The sequence below is a fragment of the Dipteris shenzhenensis genome, chromosome 1 (genome assembly GCF_047967505.1).
Source record: "Dipteris shenzhenensis isolate YYH24624 ecotype China chromosome 1, Dip_SZ_1.0, whole genome shotgun sequence".
Lineage (NCBI taxonomy): Eukaryota > Viridiplantae > Streptophyta > Polypodiopsida > Gleicheniales > Dipteridaceae > Dipteris > Dipteris shenzhenensis.
Genome location: NC_141596.1, coordinates 28,322,603 through 28,344,781, shown reverse-complemented (window position 1 = coordinate 28,344,781; position 22,179 = coordinate 28,322,603). Strand labels below are relative to the sequence as shown.

General features: G+C 45.5%; 1 protein-coding gene across 1 annotated transcript in view; it reads right to left on the bottom strand.

Annotated features, from left to right (window-relative positions):
* Positions 1-18,443, bottom strand: part of TTN8 (Structural maintenance of chromosomes (SMC) family protein) — a 54,702-nt gene extending 36,259 nt beyond the window's left edge. Inside the window, exon 1 of the mRNA XM_087373888.1 lies at positions 17,691-18,443. Within this exon, the coding sequence (XP_087230014.1) occupies positions 17,691-18,128 (438 nt within the window). The 5' untranslated portion in view covers positions 18,129-18,443. The remainder of the gene's footprint in view (positions 1-17,690) is intronic.
* Between the last annotated feature and the right edge of the window lie 3,736 nt (positions 18,444-22,179).

Genomic DNA, 22,179 nt, shown 5'->3' with positions numbered 1-22,179 from the left:
ATATCTCCCCTCATCTTGCCAAAACTGTGGGATGCAACTTGGTGCCTCACTAGCTTGTAGTGGACAAGTTCACACCCGGCTTGCGCACACACATCACACATAAGGCCATCCGTTTCACTTTTTCACTTCCGAAGGCCATTTTTACATAGGATTTCATTCTGACTTCTTTGATGGGATGCGACATGATCCTTGGGATTTAGTGGTTCCGTGAGCATGTACCGACCCCTAATTGGGAATTGGACACCTTCACCATTGTGAAAGGTTTACCTAAGCCTGCCGTGATACGCGGTGATCGGAGGATACCAAGGATTTCGTTAATCTCTTGTATCCAAGCAAGTCGCGCCATATGTGCACTTGTTTACGTCCACTACTAGATTACTGCAGTCAAGCTGCTCCTCCGAAGGAGCAAGTTATGGTGGATCTATATACCTAGATGAATCCAGGAACATTCCCAAACTCATCCTCTAAAAACACAACATAGTGCAGTTTCAATCTCACGAGAGTCACTCATAAGATTGAAAACCATAAACTCCATCACGCATAGCAGGGACTAGCTACTATGACATCCCCACTGACGTCATCAGCGCCCAACAATGGGTGTAGACCATAGTATAAAAGTATGCTCTCACACATACAAATCCACACACCCACACATACTTGAGCATCCATTTATACAAAGTCTTTGTACTGAGTTTCTGTCGGCACTCCGGAGGTGAAGGGCAAACTCAACCATGACGAAGGCTAGCACTAAAGGAGAAGGCTAATCAAAAAGTAGTCCAAATCTCTTCATTCAAGCTACAACTGCTTGTGAAGTCTAAACGATTTCATTTTAGTCTCTCCCAGACGAGCATCTAAATCTAAAATCTAGCTGATAGGGCAACGCACCATTTAAGATAGAAAGAATTCTCGCAATACCAGCAGGCCGCAACTTGGACGAAAACTTCACAAGGTGAAATTTGCATGTCCGCTAATACAGCAGAAGCATATACCTAGATGAATCCACGAACATTCCCAAACTCACCCAAGAACAAGTTATGGTGTATCTACTCCAAGAGTTCAAAGACATCATGCTACGAGATGATCTGCCACCCTAGCTACCTCCCAACACACCCAAAGACCATCGCATTGATCTGCTTCCAAATTCGTCACCTCCAAGTAAGTTCCCGTATCGCTTTCCAAGTCTATGGAGGGGGAGTTAAAGCAACAGTTGTCTCAATTACTGTGCGCAGGGTTTCTTAGACCATCATCTTCGCCGTTTGCTGCACCCATTCTTTTGTGACAAAGAAGGATAAGTCCGCACGATTATGTGTCGACTGCAGAGCACTCAACAAACTCACAATAAGTAATAAGTTTCCTATGCCCCGCATCGAGTATATCTTGGAAAGACTCAATGGTGCAAAAATTTTCTCAAAAATCGACCTCAAGAGTGGCTACCACCAAGTCCAGATTTTGGAAGCTGACATCCCAAAGACAGCTTTCCAAACAGAGCGAGCTCATTACGAGTTCGTCGTCATGCCATTTGGTCTGAAGAATGCACCACCAACGTTCAACAAGATGATGTCTTGGGTATTTGCAGAGTATATTGGGAAGTGATGATATCCTTATCTTTTCCACTACAGCCGAGCAACATATTCAGGATGTGCGATGCGCCCTATAGTGCGCCCTAACCAACTCTACCCCAACACAAAGAAAAGTGAGTTGGATTGCTAAAAATTCAGTATCTAATATACATCATTAGTGCTCAAGGGATTAATTGGATCCAGAGAAGATTCAAACTTTCACTAGTTGTATTGTCCCCACGACATTTCAAGAGATTCGATCCTTTGCAGGTTTGTGTCAAGCCAACAACTCGCACATGGATGGATTCTCAACACACGCAGCCCCTCTTACAGATTTATTAGAGAAGGTAAAGACACGCAGGGAGAAAGTTCAAGTTACAGGCAAAGCTTTGCAGGCCTTCTATGACTTACAAAGGTTAGGCACAAGCTACGTAAGTCAATCTCTAAACCTTAGGTCAACTAAGACAGTTAGTCTTGTTTACTAGTACCCACTGGAGAACAGTAGGTAGTTAGTGTTTCCATCTTAGGTTAGGTTAGGTCTAGGTCATAGCCTAGGATAGGAGCCCCATCAAGCCCCCCAAAGGCTGACCAATGGACCAAAAGGGAGCCAGCAAGGCAGCCTGCAAAGGCTGTCCACAAAACTCCCTTACAAATGAGCCAAGGACGGGCTTTTATAGGCCAAGGAGACCAACAGCCAGGCGGCTATAGCCGACTACTCAGTCAGCTACAGCCAGGCTGGTTGGTTGGCTCCTCAGCCCCTATAAAAGGCCCTTGCTGCCCTCTCTTTTTCTCATTCAGTCCTCCCTCCTTCAGCACTCCTACAGCTCCACTCCAGCCCCTTCTGAACGGCCTGACAAGAAGTTGGCCTCTGACCAGCCTCAACTCTTGGCCCTCCTGGAAGGTGTTCACGCAGGGCATCAGACGAGGAGTCGGATCAGCAAACGGAGTAAGGTTTGGGGTTCTATTTCAGCAGCTGTTTTCAGTTATCTTCACATGCTGCTATTCATAGGAAAAATATCAGAGAGAGAGGATCAATAGGGAAAGCAACTACTAGTGCTCTTGTTCATTATACTAAGATGGCTAGTGGATCTGAGGAAAACACTAATGCTGCAGACATACAAGGAAGGGCACAAATTGAACTATGCACTCAATTTGCTGACTTGTGTTCTTCTACTATGCATTTTTCACTAGCAGCATTAACAGTTCATTAATATTTAGGTGGTGGAATAGAAGGAAGGGTATACCGAATGCAAGTTTAAGGTGTTCCAACTTTTAGACCAACATTATCCTATGCTGGCAAAAGACTTCTAAAGGATAATGCAAGAGCACATTCATCACTAAAGATAGAGTTAGTAATGAGTGTGACACATAGAGCTGTGTGTCGAGCAATAGGCTATGTGCATGACAAGGAGCTTTGGCTAATTAGTCCATTTTTCAATGGTGGCACTATCCATGACATGCTCATGTCTCTTCCTCTATCTTCTGGATCATACATCAATTGGATAACAATCACCAAGATACGAGCTTCTACTCAGTCATAAACTTCATAAATAGCCACAATGCAAGCTTCAGTTACTTAAATCACTTAGCACAACTTAGAAACAAGGCCTTGGCACCCCTTACGGTATTATTTAATGCTTCTGAATGGAAATGCTTTACAACAAGGGTTCAACCTTGCATTGTTCCTCTCTGCAAATCCTCTACTTGTCTTCAAGGCATCTAATCCCAATGCACCACTAGAATTCCCACTGGCAAGGCATACTCAGGCATTCACTTCTGATCTGACACAACTTAGAGGCATTCAGGCATCCAAACCACTGGCAAACTGTACTCAAGGCTATCACATGCATCCACAATGTCCTTAGGCCTTCCACAGGATCACCTTGCTAGAACTTGTTGGAGTCCTACACACAACACGCATGCACTGCAAAAAGCTACAAAGCAAGAAAGAACAAGGAAAAACCGAACCTAGAACCAACTCCCGCTGTCTGTGGCAGAGGGGCGAGCTCCTTCCTCACACCTATCCTCTGCCCAAGCTCCCCGCAGGGTGCAGGTGTCTTCCAGCAATCAGGAGAAGAGAGAAATGAAGGTAGAGAGCGGAGGGTGAACAAGAAAGAGCTGTAGAGGAAAGATGGTTCACAGATCTGTCCCGAAATGATTTGCCTCGGGATCTGTGCCTGAGTCCTTGTTACGCTCTAGCCGAGGTAGCATGACCTCGAAATAATCAGTCGACATTTCCCTTAAAGGATCTATTTCTGTAATATATGTGTTTGTGCTTCATGTAAATGATCGGGAGGGATTTAATGTCAAGGTCCTAGGTGAGGGCTGATAGCACCAGACTAGGTAGATCTAAGGCCAAGGGCCTAATGCAAAGGTTGTGCCTAGGGGCAATGAATTTAATGCATCCCAAGAGAGGGGTGAAATATAGCATTAGGAAGGCCCTATATGGATGACATGATCTATCTAGGGAATTGGGGCTTGTTGAGGCTAGAGAGAGAAGAGAAGAAGATGATTCATGCTGATTTGAACCAACGAAGATCTCTGTCTACTCGTTAGCCTTAGCGAGATATGGCTGGGAGGTGATTCATGGTGCTACTCCCGCGATCTAAGTAGAGAATTAGATCTGTGTGTTTGACATTTGGTATCAGAGCCTGTGGAGAGATCAAGGGATACGGGACGAAGAAAGGTCGTGTTCATGGGCTTGGTGGCTAGTCGTCCAACGATGGTCTACGCAAGCTAGATAGGGGATAAGAAGACCTTCACGTGAACGATACAGAGCTGGATCGTCGAACGATCTGAGCGCCAATCGACGGACTGACCGGGTGATGCTGCGACGTGACGAACGAAGGCTTCTGAATTGTGGCTGGAGCTTGGGGGTCCCGTAAGTTAGTGGCGGACAGCGGGTCTGGAGCCTGGGTGGAACGACTGGTAATCGGCGACGTCCACGAATTAGGAAACGAAGGATTGGTGGCGCTCCCGCAGCTATAACGAAATCAAACAGAAGTGCGCTAGTCGTTGAACGGTGGCTACGCAAACGGGTCGTCGAACGTAGGAGCAGTGACATGCGCAGGCGTTGAAGCTGTTGTTGGAGCGGAAGGTTCCTCGCGACGTCGGGATTTTGTGGGTGAGTTCAATAGAAAGCCCAAAGGAAGGAGTGGAACGGATTGCAGCAGTTTGTGAGCGGGAGACCAATTGGTCCGACTATTTAAACGGACAAATTGGTCGAACGTGGTGGCAGAACAGGCTGGTGGCCCGCAGCCTGTACATCAACTGTAACTGAAGACTGATAGCAGGAGTACGACAGGTTGTTGACTGGAATTGCATGGAACAAAAGGGGAGTGTGACTATTCGTTAACGACCAGGGAGCTCTCTTCGACCTCTATTATTTCGTGTTGTTTTTTTTCCTCCTCGATTTAGGGGGGTGATGCTTTACGTTCATAGACAGGATCTTAAGAGTAATCAGCTTGCATGAGGCGTTAATGTTGTAGCAGGGACAGATTATGCCTGTGCATATGCCTATGTGCTTCGATCAAAGTCAGTTTGCAGGAAATTCCCTAGTATAGGGAAAAGCGCCATCTGAGATATATGCATGTGTTAAATGCCTGATCGGTGTGAATGTGGGATTGCGGGGATTCCCTAGTATAGGGAATTGTGTTAGACTGTTAGTACACTCAACTATGTCAGCTTATAAATACAGTTTTTCAGTGGTGTTTTAAAAAAACAAAACAAAACAAAACACCCAAAGAAGGGGCTTCCAGGAGGGACCCTGGTGAATCAGGAGTCCGGCCGACCCAGCAGGGATCGCGCCCAGTAGCTCATACTTTAGCTGGCAGAATTGCATTGCTGGAGGATGCCTTGCAACAGTTGTTAGCGCAGCAATTACAGGCCAATGCAGGGCAGTCCAAACTTAGGAGAGCGATACAGAGTATGTCTGCCAGACCTTCTCGAGAAGAGAAGGGAAAGGCTCCAATGGAACTGGAGTCTAGTGTCCATACGGTCAAGCCTAGAAAGGTTAAAGTGCCAAATATTGCCAATTACAGACCGGAAAAGTATTCTAGTCGGATGAACGACCGTAGCTCCGATGTCACTGAGACCTGGTTACACAAATGGGACGAGGCGTTCGCCATTTGTGAAATCAGAAATGACATCAATAAGATCCGTGAGGCCACCCACATGTTTAGTGAGGCAGCGGATCGGTGGTGGATTAAACAACAAAAAGATGGTATAGCATCCACTACCTGGGAGGGGTTTAAAAGAGAGTTCAGGAAACACTTCTTACCTCCTGATGAAGCATCCCGAGCTTGGGATCAATATAGGAACCTTCGTCAGAGAAATTTATCAGTGGCAGAATACACTGATAAGTTTCGAGAGAGTGTAATGAAGGTTGACGAACCCCTGCCTCAATCAATCCAAGTGAAAGATTTCATATTTGGATTGAATGATAGAATAAAAATGGAAGTTCGGGCTAAGTACGCTAACACGTTAGATGATGCAATAGCTATAGCCCTGAACTACGAGGATGCCAAGGGCAGCAAGCCAAGTGGGTTTGCACAAGTCGGAACCCAGTATGGGTATCCGAAGAAATCTGGGTTTAAGAAGAAGTGGGCTAGTAGAGGGAGTGGTTCGCAGCCGAGTGGTCAAGCCAAGCAGGCGAGACCGGCTGAAACTCCTAAACCAAGTACCACCATTGGAGTGAAGAGGAAAGTAACCCCAATGGCAGCCCGGGCTTGGTCTAACTCTCCCTTGAACCCAGAACAAAGGGAAAAAGCGAGGAGAGAAGGCTTATGCTTTGGTTGCCTTCAACCTCACCAGTGGAAGAATTGTCCACGTAACAAAGATCGTCAGATGGCTGAGATGGTAATCTCAGAGTGCGACGTGTAGATGCAGGGAAGTCCCAGAGCAGAAGAGATGCAGATTCAGCTAGCGGGATCTTCTCAGAGGTTAGTACCTTGTTTGTTATGTGTGTCTGTTGCTAAGTTAGTGACGAGTGCACCTGATAACATCCTATCTAAGCCCGCAGCAACGGAGTATACAGCCTTTAATGATACGGAGTTAATTAAAATGAAAGGGCAAGTGGCCAATCATGATGTCATTGTGTTGTTTGACTCGGCGTCATCTCACAATGTAATTAACTCCAAGCTCGTGAAGAGGCTGAAATAAAAGACAAGCCCATCTGACTATGCGTATACAGTTAGAATGGCAGATGGAAGTTCAACTGAAGTATGGGACGAAAGGGTTACCCAGTTGGAGCTTCGGATTCATGACTATGCTGAGAAGCTTGATTTTGAAATGACCAAGCTTGCTCATGAAGATATAGCCCTGGGTATGGCGTGGCATTCTAAGAAGAATCCAGCCATTGATTGGAAAAAGCACGTATATCAATTCAAGATGAATGATGTGCTTTATGTCTTGCGAGGTGAAAAAGATATACCTCAGGGACCGTTGGTTTCCGTGATGGAAATCCGAAAAGCTCAAGTAGAGTTTTTATTCCTTTGCACAGCATCGGTAGAGCCGGTTGATGATTCTTCGGCTAGCACTGATGTTACGCAAAGTGGTGAGATGGCCAAGCTGGCTAATCTTATAACAGAGGAGTTCTCTGAATGTTTTAGGGATGAACTACCTTATGGGTTACCTCCAGAGCGGAAAGTTCAACATAAGATTGAACTGATCCCGGGGGCAGAACCTGTAAATAGACCTCCCTATAGAATGAGTTTTACCGAAGAGGCGGAGGTGCGTAGACAACTGGAAGAATACCTCAAGTTGGGGCAGATTCATCCAAGTTTCTCACCTTTTGCTTCGCCAGTGATATTAAAGAAGAAAAAGGATGATACGTTTCGCCTTTGTATAGATTACAGAGCATTGAATAATATCACTGTTAAGCACAGGTATCCGATGGCTCGAATTGATGATTTGCTAGATGCATTACGTGGAGCCGTGATTTTCAGTAAGATAGATCTTAAGTGCAGCTACCATCAAATCCGGATTAGAGCCGAGGATGTGCATAAAACCGCTTTCAAAAGCAGGTTTGGTCATTATGAGTTTTTGGTAATGCCCTTCGGACTTACCAATGCTCAGGCTACATTCGTCATGCTTATGAACGATTTACTACGTCCGTATATCGGAAAGTTCGTAGTACATTTTATTGACGATATCCTGATATTCAGTAAAAGTATTACTGAGCATTGTGAACACTTAAGAGTAGTGTTCAGTACTTTGAGGAAAGCCAGTCTTTATGTAAATAAAAAGAAAACTATACTGTGTATGGTTAGGCTTGAATATTTAGGGTTCATAATTACTCCACAAGGGGTAGAAATGGATCCGAAGAAAGTGGCTGCGATACTAACTTGGCCAATCCCTCAGAGTCTGACCGCTTGCGATTATTCTTGGGATTTGTCCAGTTTTACAGAAGGCATATCAAAGGATATTCCGGAATAGTATCGCCATTGACTGATCTGACCTCAGATAAAGTACCTTTTACTTGGGGGCAGAATCAACAAGAAAGTTTTAACACCATAAAACAAGTTGTGGTCTCAGGACCGGTGTTAAAAATAGTTGATCCCCAAAAACCGTTGTTCCTAGAAACCGATGCAAGTGACATTGCGGTAGGAGCAATTCTCCTTCAAGAGAGAAGGCCAGTAGCCTTTGAAAGCAAGAAGCTTTCTCCCTCTCAAAGGAATTGGCCAACTCATGAATTGGAGTTGTATGCTGTTATCCATGCTCTGAAAACATGGAGGCATTATTTGTATGGTTCAAAGTTTTATGTGGATGTGGATCATGATACTCTGAAACATTTTTGTAAACAACCTGACTTGAGGGGCCGCCAAGCTAGGTGGGCAGAGCTCATGTAGGAGTTTAATCTAATGATTCGGTACCGAAGAGGAAAAGACAATAAGGTTGCTGATGCATTGTCTCGCATTATGCACAACCTGAGTTTCACGGTATTAGAGAGTGCTCTAATGACCGAGATAAGAGAAACTCAAAAAAGTGGACGAGTTTGTCCAGAGCTTCTGGCCTAAAGCCATGTGTTAAAACCCGAGGAAAGTGAAAAGGATGACCTGGCATCCAAAAAAGGCCAAACTTATGCAAGATATACCATAAGGGATGGTATGCTAGTTAGAAATGGCAAGGTTGTAGTACCTAGTCAGAATGATCTCAGGCAGAGAGTCATTCGACAATGCCATGATAGCCCGTGTGCGGGACATCCAGGAGTCGAGAAGACATATGATCTCGTAAAGCGAGATTTCTTTTGGCCAAAGATGAAAAAGCATATTCATGAATATGTGACACGGTGTTTCTCGTGTCAGGTAAGCAAGGCCGAGCGGGTGAAGCCACCTGGACTTTTACAGCCTTTGGAAGTACCACTAAGTAAGTGGGAGAGCATTTTCATGGACTTTATTGTAGGCCTGCCTACGACACAAGGAGGATATGATTCTATCCTTGTGGTGGTTGATCGTCTAACCAAGATGGCTCACTTCATTCCGACTAGGGAGTCTGTTAGTGCCCCGCAAGTGGCGGATTTGTTCATTAGACATATATTTCGTCTGCATGGATTGCCTAGATCCATAGTGTCAGACAGAGATGTCAGATTTACCGGTCATTTTTGGACAGCGGTATTTGAAACACTAAGGACTGAGTTGGGAATGAGTAGTGGGGATCATCCTGAGACGGATGGTCAGACAGAGAGAGAGTCAACCAGACTTTAGAGGATATGCTGAGGGCATATGTGTCATTGAGGCAACATACATGGGACAAGTGGTTGCCATTGTTGGAGTTTGCCTACAATGATAGAAAACATTCCTCTACAGGGTTCAGTCCGTTTGAGCTGAACTATGGTTATAGACCAGCCAATCCAACTATAGTTGGAGTACCTCAGAGAGTACCTAGTGCCGCGAACTTTGTGGTTCAGATGCGGGAGATGCTAGCACTTGCGAGAGCTAATATCCGCCAGGCTACGGATAGAGCCAAGGTGTATGCGGATGAAAACCGGTCTATAAGGGTATTTAAGGAAGGAGAAAAAGTTTTTCTCAGAGTTCCTTTGCACTCGAAGTCGTTGACTTCAGGAGAATGTGCTAAATTATCACCTCGATACTGTGGGCCGTGGTTAATTCTAAACACAATAGGCAATGTAGCCTATAAATTAGAATTGCCACAGGGGTGTAAGGTGCACCCGGTTTTTCATGTTTCGCGCTTAAAGAAATTTTTACATACTGGTGACTCACTAATCGAAGGTGTGGTTTTGTTTCAGGAGATAGAGGATATTGCAAGACGCAAACCAACAAGGATCCTGGACCGAGGAACAATGCAAATACGAAATCGGAAGATACCCACGGTGTTGGTTGCATGGCATGGTCAGCCTCTATCCGAAGCTACCTGGGAATCCGTATATCAGTTGCGGAGAGTGTTCCCAGACTTTATCATCGAGGACGCTAATGTCTGAAGAGGGAAGGATTGTTACGCTCTAGCCGAGGTAGCATGACCTCAAAAGAATCAGTCGACATTTCCCTTAAAGGATCTATTTCTGTAATATATGTGTTTGCGCTTCGTGTAAATGATCGGGAGGGATTTAATGTCAAGGTCCTAGGTGAGGGCTGATAGCACCAGACTAGGTAGATCTAAGGCCAAGGGCCTAATGCAAAGGTTGTGCCTAGGGGCAATGAATTTAATGCATCCCAAGAGAGGGGTGAAATATAGCATTAGGAAGGTCCTATATGGATGACATGTGGCATCTAGATCTATCTAGGGAATTGGGGCTTGTTGAGGCTAGAGAGAGAAGCGAAGAAGATGATTCATGTTGATTTGAACCAACGAAGATCTCTGTCTGCTCGTTAGCCTTAGCGAGATATGGCTGGGAGGTGATTCATGGTGCTACTCCCGTGATCTAAGTAGAGAATTAGATCTATGTGTTTGACAGTCCTCCTAAGAGAAGATGCCAAAAGCAACAGGGAAAGTTCCTCTTGCAGCTTGCGCAGCTCCAGAACAGCTCCAGAAGCCACCACGCAACCAAAAACATGTGCACAAAGGTCCAGCACAGCAAAAGACAACCCCGGGCACCTGCTGGAGGCAACTGAACACGTCTGTACGGACGTCCATACAGTCGTACAGACGTCCATACAATCCGTACGAAAATTTCCCGAAAGTTCAAAAATGAGTTCTGGCACTTCCTAGAAGTCCGTACTAGCCTTGGAACAGTCAAAACAGTGTTAAAACGGCTGAAAACAAGCTTGAAACAGCTCAAACAGCTCAAAAACTGCACAAGAACAACTGAAAACGTCCCACACCTCTGGGAGAGTGAGGGGAGAGAGATGGAAGGTAGGGGAAGGGCATGCATACACATGCTTGACAAATGGCACCTCCTCCTTGCCATTTGCCCTTTCATTAAAGTCCTAACCCCCATACCAAGGACAACGTTGGTTGTCCTTGGGCCCAACTTTTAGACCCCTCTTTTAAAGCCTTTGCCTTGCCCCTAGGACCTAGTGGTGCACCTAGACTTTGCCCTTAGGAACTTCTAGGAAGTGTGCACTTCCTCTAGCCAGTCCCTCACGGCCAAACCATTACAACACTTAACCATGGTTAAGCATAGGTTGAGTTACGAAGATACTTTACATCACTTTTCACGTCCTCTTTTCACGTCCTCGTGACAATCTATCACTCCTAGCTTTCACTCTCACTCACGCAATCACCCTGCATTCGGGTGGACAGCACAAGCCTCTTCATTGCCTTGCAGAAGAGCCCTGCATTGTCAGTGAGGACAGCATCAAGGTCTCTGTATTGGTCAGCATTGCCTCTCAGGTCTTTGGGTCTGTGATATGTATGCACGGTGTACTCTTCACAAGTGCATTTCCATGCTCTCTCGAAGAGTTTTATTTGTATTTCTCAGTTCTCCAAGTAAAAAGCTAAGTCTCCCATGATTGGGGGAGGGGGCCCTTAGTGGGTACAAGGACCCAATCAGTTGTCGACTCCATTCTCTCTCTACCCTTATCTCCTTTCCCTCTCTATGGTGCATAACGCTAATTCCTCACAAATGTTTAAAGGTCTTGTTGATAGGATAGTTAGTCCCATCCAATTTCTTGGACTCTCCAAAGTTAGGGATGGTGAAAGAAAGAACTGAACTGGAGGAGGAGAAAGGGAGACAAGAGGCTGAAGAGGCTTCTGCTTCTAAAATCGACATCTCTGCTACTAAACCACACAACAAAATCGAAAAGCAAACTCAACCTTCTGTAGACCAGAACTCTGTACACACTTGACTGAACCTGAGTCACCCTCCTCCTCGCAAGGGCATTGTCCTCCAATCATGGAAGTCAATTCCCAAGGGCCTCTGAATCAGGGTCGTCCTTCAGCAGGTTCCTGCCTTCAAGGTCCCACACTTGTGAGCCTCCTACTTGGGCTCCGAAACCATGTTAGAAATCAACCAACAGAGGGTACGCACAGCGGAAGACTGATAGAATGTCCAAGAGCTCACACAGTGTGTGGAATCACAAACTTCTTAACTTATGTGCTTCAAATAGATGTGCAAACTCATAAATAGACACAATAGATGTCCAAAGCTATGGACACAATACAAAAGAGAGAGATCACCAGAGCGTGGTCCTTTAATCTTACCACTGTGTACTTCTACTATCTGCCAAATATCTCTAGAACTTGAGCCAACGTGCTCCACCTGGAACGTTTGTAGACTCCCCGTCCTTTGAGGTCAGCTTCTTGCTGCCCTAGGAGACAGTCAACATACCAGCCCTAGTAAAGCTCAGTATGGAGCCACTCTCTCGACTTCTCTACCTCCTAGAAGTAGGCCTGAGGGTGTGTGAGTAGCTGCTCCTGCTGCTCCCCAACTTGCTGGACTGCTGGTTAGTGAAATGCCCTGTCATGGGCTGCTTTTATAGGGCCCAAATACCGCTCCCACCTATAGAGAAACAATAGGGTTTGCAGTGGAGCGATCAAAAAATAGACGATACTTAGACACAACTGAAGAACGGAACTCAGAAAAACATAGTACCTATCGGTAATATGAAAAACTGAATACAAGAACCTCAAGCCATTGTGTCTCAAGGACCGTGGCTGAGGCGAATCAGAAAGATGATTCCATGTACAATAACGGTAGAAAAGATAGTAGCAGAGGGAGCGAAACGCAGTCCTCCGTGAAGCTCGATGATGACGAAGATGATGAAGGGCTGGAGCTGCCCTAGGAAATGGCTGAAAAACAGCATGCTCTGAGGAAGGAGCCTTCAGGCTATCTGGAATAGCAACATGATGAAGAAAGGAGCAGATCTGGAGCAGCAACTGGAGGTCCAGGGCTAGATCTGGACGAGAGGAATAGAGGGGCAGAGGATGGAGCAGGCATAATAGCCAGATCTCGAGCACGAGAGGCTGCAGCAAAGGATGGAGGAGGTGAGGAGCAGCTGCAGGTCCCGTCACTGAGAGTGAGGGTAGGGAGTCTTTTATAGGCCTGACCTAGGAGGTCGGCCAGCAGCTGGTCGGCGAGCTGGTCGGTCAGTTCCTAGGTCAGTGGGCTAGCCAGCTCGTCGGTCAATTCTGGGTCGGCCAGATCAACTAATCGGCCTGATTCTAGCCGATAGCTTGGCCCTGTTGGCTGCTGGTATGTTTGCCCCTAAATTGGGGATTGGAGTTGCTTAACACCCCCTCTCAATTGCCAATTTGGAGGGGCAGACATTGTGTGCTTGGAGCTTCGTGTAGAGATGTCGACGGTGGTGGTGGCGATCCCTACGAAAATGCCCAAGAGATGCAAGGCAAAAAATGGAGAGAAGGTCACAAGAGGAGTGCCCTTGCAAGGGAATTGTTCACTTCCTCAAGTGCTTGAGTTACACGTATGATCAGCAAAAATAAGAACACTGTGAAGCTCGAGGCAATTAGCCACCCCCTCTCACTGCCGAAAGGTGGAGGAAAAAGCAAAGGAAAAGAACAAATATCTCGTAGCAGCACTGATAATCCAGAGATGGTGGAATTCCGCCAAAGGAAGAGGTCGTAGCTGAACAGTGAGCCAGTGTGTGCCCGATCTTGGACCTCGGGAGAGAGGAGTCTATCCCCGCCTCCATGCATGTAGAAGATTCGAAACAACAGTCATCAAGACACATCTGAACAGAAAGGGTCCCGCTTAGGGAGAACTTGTAGATCCTGGAAGTCGATGCCGATGGAGATCTGGTAGAGCTGAAGGATCATGACCTCCTTGTTCGAAGGAATGGGGAGTGTCAAGCCTGAAACCGAAAAGGGAGGGAGGGATGGGAGTAGAAGATGGAGTTCTCTCCCGTAGTGCGCAGTTGAATGAAGAGGAAACTGATATGTTCATAGAAGTGATGCTCCCCGTACCTATGTCCATGAAGAAGCAGGATCTTTAGATCACCAGAGATCCAGGGTCTTTAGATCACCATGGCTCTGATACCATATAGAGAAACAATAGGGTTTGCAGTGCAGCGATCAAAAAATAGACGATACTTAGACACAACTGAAGAACGGAACTCAGAAAAACATAGTGCCTGTCGGTAATATGAAAAACTGAATACAAGAACCTCAAGCCGTCGTGTCTCAAGGACCGTGGCTGAGGCAAATCAGAAAGATGATTCCATGTAGAAAAACGGTAGAAAAGATAGCAGCAGAGGGAGCGAAACGCAGTCCTCCATGAAGCTCGATGATGACGAAGATGACGAAGGGCTGGAGCTGCCCTAGGAAATGGCTGAAAAACAGCATGCTCTGAGGAAGGAGCCTTCAGGCTATCTGGAATAGCAACATGATGAAGAAAGGAGCAGATCTGGAGCAGCAGCTGGAGGTCCAGGGCTAGATCTGGAGGAGAGGAATAGAGGGGCAGAGGATGGAGCAGGCATAATAGCCAAATCTGGAGCAGGAGAGGCTGCAGCAAAGGATGGAGGAGGTGAGGAGCAGCTGCAGGTCCTGTCATTGAGAGTGAGGGGGTAGGGAGCCTTTTATAGGCCTCACCTAGGAGGTCGGCCAGCTGGTCGGCCAGCTGGTCGGTCAGTTCCTAGGTCGGTGGGCTGGCCAGCTGGTCGGCCAGCTGGTCGGTCAGTTCTGGGTCGGCCAGATCAGCTGGTCGGCCTGATTCTGGCCGACAGCTTGGCCCTGCTAGCTGCTGGTATGTTTGCCCCTAAATTGGGGATTGGAGTTGCTTAACACCACCAGCCCTATATCTTGGGCTGTGTGCTCTCTCCATTTAAGTGGGGCCCAGTCCCCCTTGCTTTGTGTGCCAGCTCACTGGCTGGCCCCCTCCACTCCCCCCTATGTATGGAGCTGTAGGCTGGGCCATATGGCCATGGCCCTATATAAGGGCAGGGTGCTGCCCTTTTGCAGCCCCTCCCTTTCCTTCTGCCAGACCCTCCTGCAGGTCCTTGCCCTGCTCATGAATGCGCCCCTTGGCTGGCCTTCTCCAGCCCCTTTTCTTTGTGCCGGTTCCAGCCTTGGTCCAGCCCTTCAACCAGGCCTTCTCGTCTGCTGTCCACCTGCCATCCATTGCGCCCTGTTCAAGGCCGTGTTGCAGGCCAATAACCTGCCCACATGCCTTTCCATGCTGGCGCCTATTCTCTCTGATTCCTTCCCACATGGCAGTCTTCTTTTCTGGGCACATATTGCCCTAGGTCTCCCTCCCCCACGCTCTCTTCATTTTGGGGCTTACAGATGGCGAGGTGACCTTTCCAACTAGGGCTGCCTAAGACCATGAGGTGCTGGCAACAGCAGGCCCTGTAAGGGCAGAACATGGGGTAGTCGACAAGAGCTGCTAGGGCCTATTTATAGGCCAGAAAAGGGGACAGAGGTCAGGAGTCTGCTTTAACAGGTCAGCCAGTCTATGGCTTCACACCCTATAAAAAAGGTGGGACATTCACTATGTCAATTGGCTGCATAGCAGAGCAGCAAGAAGGCCTAGGATTCCAGTAGACAGTATAGTTGTGGCAATCACGTCTGCAGATCTCCAGCAAGGATGGGCCACACATCTTAAGGAAGGTGAACAGCAGTAGGACAGCAGGTGAAGCCCTTGTTTAGTGCAAGGTGGAGCAGCAACAAGCTGTCCAAATGTATTTTGTATATGGTTCGGTCTCTTTTGGGAGTTTAATAAATATTCTATTGGTTGTCGACGACTATATTCAACTAGATGTTTGTCTATACCTAGATGAATCCAGGAACATTCCCAAACTCTTTCTTTTAAAACACAACATAGTGCAGTTTCAATCTCATGATAGTCACTCACAAGGTTGAAAACCATAAACTCCATCAGACATAGCAGGGACTAGCGACTATGACATCCCCACTACTTTTACAGATCTGGCCCCTGGGACTGACGTCATCAGCGCCCAACAGTGGGGGCAGACCATAGTATAAAAACATGCTCACATACAAATCCACACACCCACACATACTTGAGCATCCATTTATACAAAGTCTTCGTACTGAGTTTCTGTCGGCACTCAGAAGGTGAAGGGCAGACTCAGCTATGATGAAGGCTAGCACTAAAGGAGAAGGCTAATCAAAAAGTAGTCCAAAATCTCTTCATTCAAGCTACAACTGTTTGTGAAGTCTAAATGATTTCATTTAGTCTCTCCCAAACGAGCATCTAAACCTAGCTGATAGGGCAATGCACCATTTAAGATAGAAAGAATTAGTATTGTGTGCACAAGAAAGAGTGAGATGTCTTTATGCATTTTATGAACCTTGGGATTAGTCTTCCCGTGCAGGAATTGGCTACAGAAGTGGCTCTCTATTTTATGACATGGTATCAAAGCTCCAAAGGAGACTCATAAGTGTGTTTCTACCTGGAGGAGAGAACCTTTACTTGAAAGGAAGGTGAACAACTCAGTGTGCAGAATTTGAGATCAACTCCAGCATCTGAAGGGCAGGTACCTTTGTGAGAAGGAAGGTGACCTAGATTCAGGTAAGTGTGTGTTTATCAAGTAGGGATTGCAGAGTTTGTATCACTGGCATCTTTGGTGTTCATTCCAATGGGGAGAGGGTGGCAAACCAGATGGGGACAATTACCCAATCTAAAAGGTGACGTTGCGGAGCCACCTGGGGCAAGGAAGGTGTGGAAGGTGACAACAAGAGGGAGGTAAAACCCGGGACATAGTGGATGTGACAAGAAAGCTAGGGAAACTTGCAAACCAGAAGAAGTGGAAGAGTGGAAGCAAAAGATGTTCGGCATCGTCAAAGATTATTGGAACGACAACATATTCAGTGATCCCACACATTCAGTTGCTGTATACCTCGAAACAAACATGGGATCTTGAAGCGTCTGTACACCTCAAGAGGATTCACCATAAGGATGGAGGAGGGAGATGCCGTGCATGACTGCCGCACATGGTCAGGGATTAATCACTGGTCACAAGGTGGACCCAGTCCAGTTGCCAATGCTCGTGTTGATATGTTGCAAAAAATATTTGCCTTGGCCTCCTCCCCAGCCGTATCAACAACAGCTGCTACAGTTGCTGCCTTTATCTGTGCACATTTTATTCAACCCTTTCCTTCAAAATCGCAAACCTAGCTAAATTACCATGTTGTACATCAGAAACAAGATAAGATAGGGTTAGATTGGTCATTGGTCAAGTTAGTGCCACATACAATTACCATGTGGCAGGCAAGGGAGGTCTAGAGTGCTAGGTGTGAATAGTAGTTGCACGCTTGCCACATCAGTAGGTGACGCATCAACACTTGTGTACAATTTTCCTCATTGAAATTTGGCTACAGAAGCGTTCTGACAGGGATTGTAACATAGCCTAATGGCTTAGTCCAGAAGAGCCGGTCTGATAAAGCTTGAATAGTACTCCTGTCTAGGCGACTCTTGCAAAACTGCATTATAATGCACGTGCTTAAAAAGTAAACACGTCTCATTTGGAGGAATTTTTCCTTCCACATAAACTAACAAGAGACTAAATTGAGAGCCCTGGCCAAATGGCCGTAAATGAAGGAGACACGAAGGCATGATCTCCACCCGACGACCGTTTGTCTCAAGCTAGTGAGAAAACCGTCGGAATAATTACTTCTTCACTTCTTTCATCAGGCCTGCCAACGTATGAGCTGCCGAGTTGCTTCCAAGAGACGCACTATTTTCCCCGAAATAATATCCGGTTATACGATAGCCCGTTACAAAATTTTGCGTTAAAATTTCAAGCGATAAAGTCTTACCTGGAAAACCAGAAAGTTTCGCGCCTTCACAAGAATCCCAAGAGACTTCATTTTAGCGTTGTACTCATCCCACGTTACAGACTTATCGTTGATTTTGTAGTCACCGGCCCCAGAACTCGTTATGATTCTCGTGAAATGAAGCTCGTCACCGTTGCCCGTCAAATATACAAGTTTCACAAAAGCCTTCCTTCCTTTCTGCTCTCTCTCTCTGTCATCAAATGCATAAATAAGATCCTTCAGCTGAGCACCCCGCAATTGCATGGACCTTACTCCGAGGACAAAGCTGATGGCATCCATCAGATTCGATTTCCCGGCCCCATTAGGGCCAATGATTGCCGTAAAGTTTTTGAAAGGACCAATCACTTGATGGCCCTTATAAGACTTGAAATTCTCCACTTCAAGCCTGTGGATACTTCCGCTCGACACTTGCGAAGGCATGGTTTGACTACAGGTATTCGCCAAGCGGACGCTCTGCCACAAAAATTCGAGCGTTTTCCAGAGGAAATTGCGTCGTGTTGCTGACAGAAACTGCTTCGTAAATTTCGACGGGAACTCTTGTGAGGGAAAATTAAAGAGAGCTGAGAGAAGCACGCGATTCAAGCGAGGGAAAACGCAAGGGTGCGTTGTTTTCTAGTTCGATCGAGACGCAGGATCTTCGAAAAGCTGAACAAAAGACATGGCGGGAAGACAAGGACCTGTTGTGCAGCTTGCTGAAGAAGCACAACGACCTCACTCTCCATGTGTAAATTTGGCCTACCCTTTTAAGAACAATTTGGCCATCACTCACCTAATAGGGCAAAAGGGTGTGTTTACACCACCTGCCCCCCTGCACCAAGTGGGTGTCACCCCTGTAAATGACGTAGCAATTGGAATGGGCCAATCATGTACCGGTTGTGGAGGAGTTGGGGTGGCCTTCATGGGTCGAACACAACTCTTTTATGTCACTTCCCAGGCTTGTGGGCCACAACTCGATTCACACCACCTTTTCGAGGATGGTCGGCGGGTGGCGTGAACCCAACCTAAGGGGGTCGGTACTATGGAGAGCTAAACTTTTTAGCACTGATCCATGGTGGAAATGGCCTTCATGAATTGAGAATCCAAATTCCCAGCAATCCAAATCATCAGGTCGTAATAGGGAGCTAATTTTTATTTTTACACTCTTCAAAATTTTTGTGGAACATAGAAAACTATGAGAGCCAATGCTTCGGTCACGATGAAAGGAGAGCTTGACATATCATCTTTATCAATGTGGACTATTGGATGGCACCTACCTCCCTATTTGGGGGATGCTAACATTATAAAGGCACTCGCCTCTTTACTACCTTGCCTTAGTGAAGCAATGGCAGCTCAAGCGGTTGGGCGTTTGCCCACCTGAGCTAGATGTCCACATTCAAATCCATTGGGATGCTCCCTTCTACATAATGTAGACTACAAGCAGATGTACACAAGAACATTATAGCTTGCTCTTTCTTGTTGGAGAGCCTAATCTTGGTAAGTTACAAAAACAAGGGAGCACATCATGTGCTCGAAGTGTTGCCTTGTTTAACTTCTATGGAGTAGTCAACAGTTCATGTGTGGGGGAGAGCAAACGCGCACGCATGCAAGAGAGAGAGAGAGAGAGAGAGAGAGAGGGGGGGCGGAGGGAGGGAGAGGGGGAGAGGGGGAGGGAGGGAGGGGGGGGGGGGGGCGATGAATGTTCAAAATTGATTGGAAGGATGGGGGGGGGGGGGAGGGAGTGAGAGGGAGCGGGGGGGGGGATGAATGTTCAAAATTGATTGGAAGGATGGGATGAAGTGTCCAAAATTGATTGGGAAGACACTTTTTATGAGAGGTCTTAGTGGTACCTTAAGGCAGCGCTAATAAAAAGGAGCTTACAACATGTCCCATAAGCTGTTGTTTCTTTTTTAGCAAAAACTAACTAGTGTTATTTGCTTCTAATGCTTGGTTTTCTATTTTTGTTTTGAATATTTTCTTGGTAGCCTGAAGATCCTTCACAATCATATTTTGTAAGTGTAGGAGGGAAAGCATCCTTGTCTGAGAATATCAAAAGGTTTATACTCCCCCTTTCCATTAAGACTACTAAAAAGTTTATACTCCTTTCATTTAATACTATTAATCTAACAACCATACCTTGTTCGAAACTATAAATAAATATGTTACAAGTGAGATCCCATGTAGGAGATGAGGTTTTCCAAAAAATACCAAGGTCCAAATATAGAATGTTGGCCTTCTCAAGGGACTATGAAATGGTGATGTGTGCTTTTTGCTTAAATATGTATAGTCAAGCTCATATGTCACGTTTTCTTCGTAGTTTTCCTAACTCTCTTAATCATTGCATACTCTCTTGATGGATTTGGCTTGGGCCCCTCTCCTCGTAATCTATCATTCTTCCCTTTCAAGCTCTATATTGTAAAACAAATAGATATTCATGTACAAGATATTTGGACATTTAACTTTTATTTTACACATTAGAATTTATGAGCTTGGTTTTATTTTGTTTTTACTATTGTACTCTTTACCATTAACATAATACAAAAGTGTCAACTCAATGATGATATAATAATAGAAACTGAGAGAATTAAGTAGAAGTACTATAGGTTTTTAGGTGTAAACTATGACAAAAGTAAAGTTATAATGTTGTTGACCAATGTCATCACAATAAGGCTATCAAAAGCACTAAAACTATTTATAGATTCTATAAATATGGGGCCCAACACTTTACCATGAGTCACCTGATGAGTCTAGGGCTTTAATTGCTCCAATCAAGCTGATCAAGGTGCAACAAAAGATCATACTTGTGACATTGCAACACAATTCAAGTATTTGATGGCTTTAGCCATGCTCATCTAGCAAGCTAAAGGCCTCATGAGAATTGACATTAGTTGCTCAATCTACATCTTTCAGAACTCATCCCAAGACTTCACAATGACCGAGGAGTAATGTAACTCCAACCATGCTCTTCGTAATCACTAGTAATCATGACATTTAAGCACAACTAAAGGTCAATTATGTGTACTAATTCTATCCTATGAGGCACAAGATCTTGCCATCATGTGAGAGCATGACCTTTGATTTGGTTTGCTTTAGCTATAAGCATAATGATAGCATGGTCATGACTTATGTGTAGGATTGATGAGTCCGCTTTCTTTCAGGTCACCATACTAGGCCCATGACCTAGCATGACAAGCATGACTAAATACTTCCATTGTTTTATTGACACATGTAATGACAAGTCATAAACCTTGCACTAACTTAATAGAACTATAGAATTGCTTTGAGCTAATAGCAACCTACATCTTTCTTTGAAGAGGAGGTTTTATATTGGCTCTTAAAATGTCTTATGAACAACTGCCTATGCAAGTAGAGGACTAGAAACACAGAGTCTATAATATTTTTGAATAACAAGTAGACTAGGTGAGATGATAGCTATATCCAAGCTATGCATGTGCAATAGATCATTTGATATGTGTAAGAGATGACCAAGTCTATGTGATGATGTTTCCAATACTTATGTTTGGCTACTAGTAAAATATGGAAAATAGTAAAGCAATGCATTCACATTCTGTGCCCCTAGCATGCATGCTTCCATGGGAACTTTGTCACAGTCTCTCTAACATAGAGGGCTTTCTCATATTTTCCACCCAACCACAGATTCCAGTGAGCTCCCTCTCACATCTGTGAACTCCCTCTCGAGTTCCCTCTCCCCTACTTTCAATGTGGAGCTCTCTTTCTAGAATCCTCCCCCTTGCTCAACACTTGCCACTTGGCCTATGTCTTTGATGCCACGTGTCCCATAAGGGACTCCTTTCTTCTTAGCACTCTCTCGGGCTGCCCTATGCACCTCATAAATGCCTAGGCCTAGGCATGACCCTAGACCCAAGCCCTCTAGGCCCTACTAATGCAATTGCTGCCAAGCCCTCTGGCTTCCTGCCTTATACCATGGTCACGGTATTATAGTTGACGTAACATTCCCTTCCCCTTAAGAATGGTTTACGTCCTTGGAAACAAAATTGGGAAACCTCCTCTTGAGATTGCTTACCTTTTCCCATGTTAAACTTTCTTCAGGTCTATCTTTCCACTTAACCAGACATTCTTGCCATATTGTGTGCCGCGTTCTTTTTTCTTGTCTATCTAAAATTATTTCTGGTTCATGTGGTAAAAATGTAGGTTCAATGAGTTCAACTAGGACTTCATTTCCGAAGAGATTATCATCATCTCCTAATTTTCTTTTTAGTCTACTAACATGAAAAATTGGATGTACTCTACATCCCTCGGGTAAGGCTAATTTGTAAGCAAGTTCTCCAATCCTCTTAAGTATTGTGAATGGTCCACAATACCTAGGAGACAACTTATGACATTTACCTGTCTTTAGAGATTCTGAAGATTGAGGTACCTTGAAGTAGACCTTCTCATTTACTTCAAACTCCAGCCTTCTACGGTGGGGATTTGCATAACTTCGTGCTCTATCCTGAGCTCTTCTTATGCTATC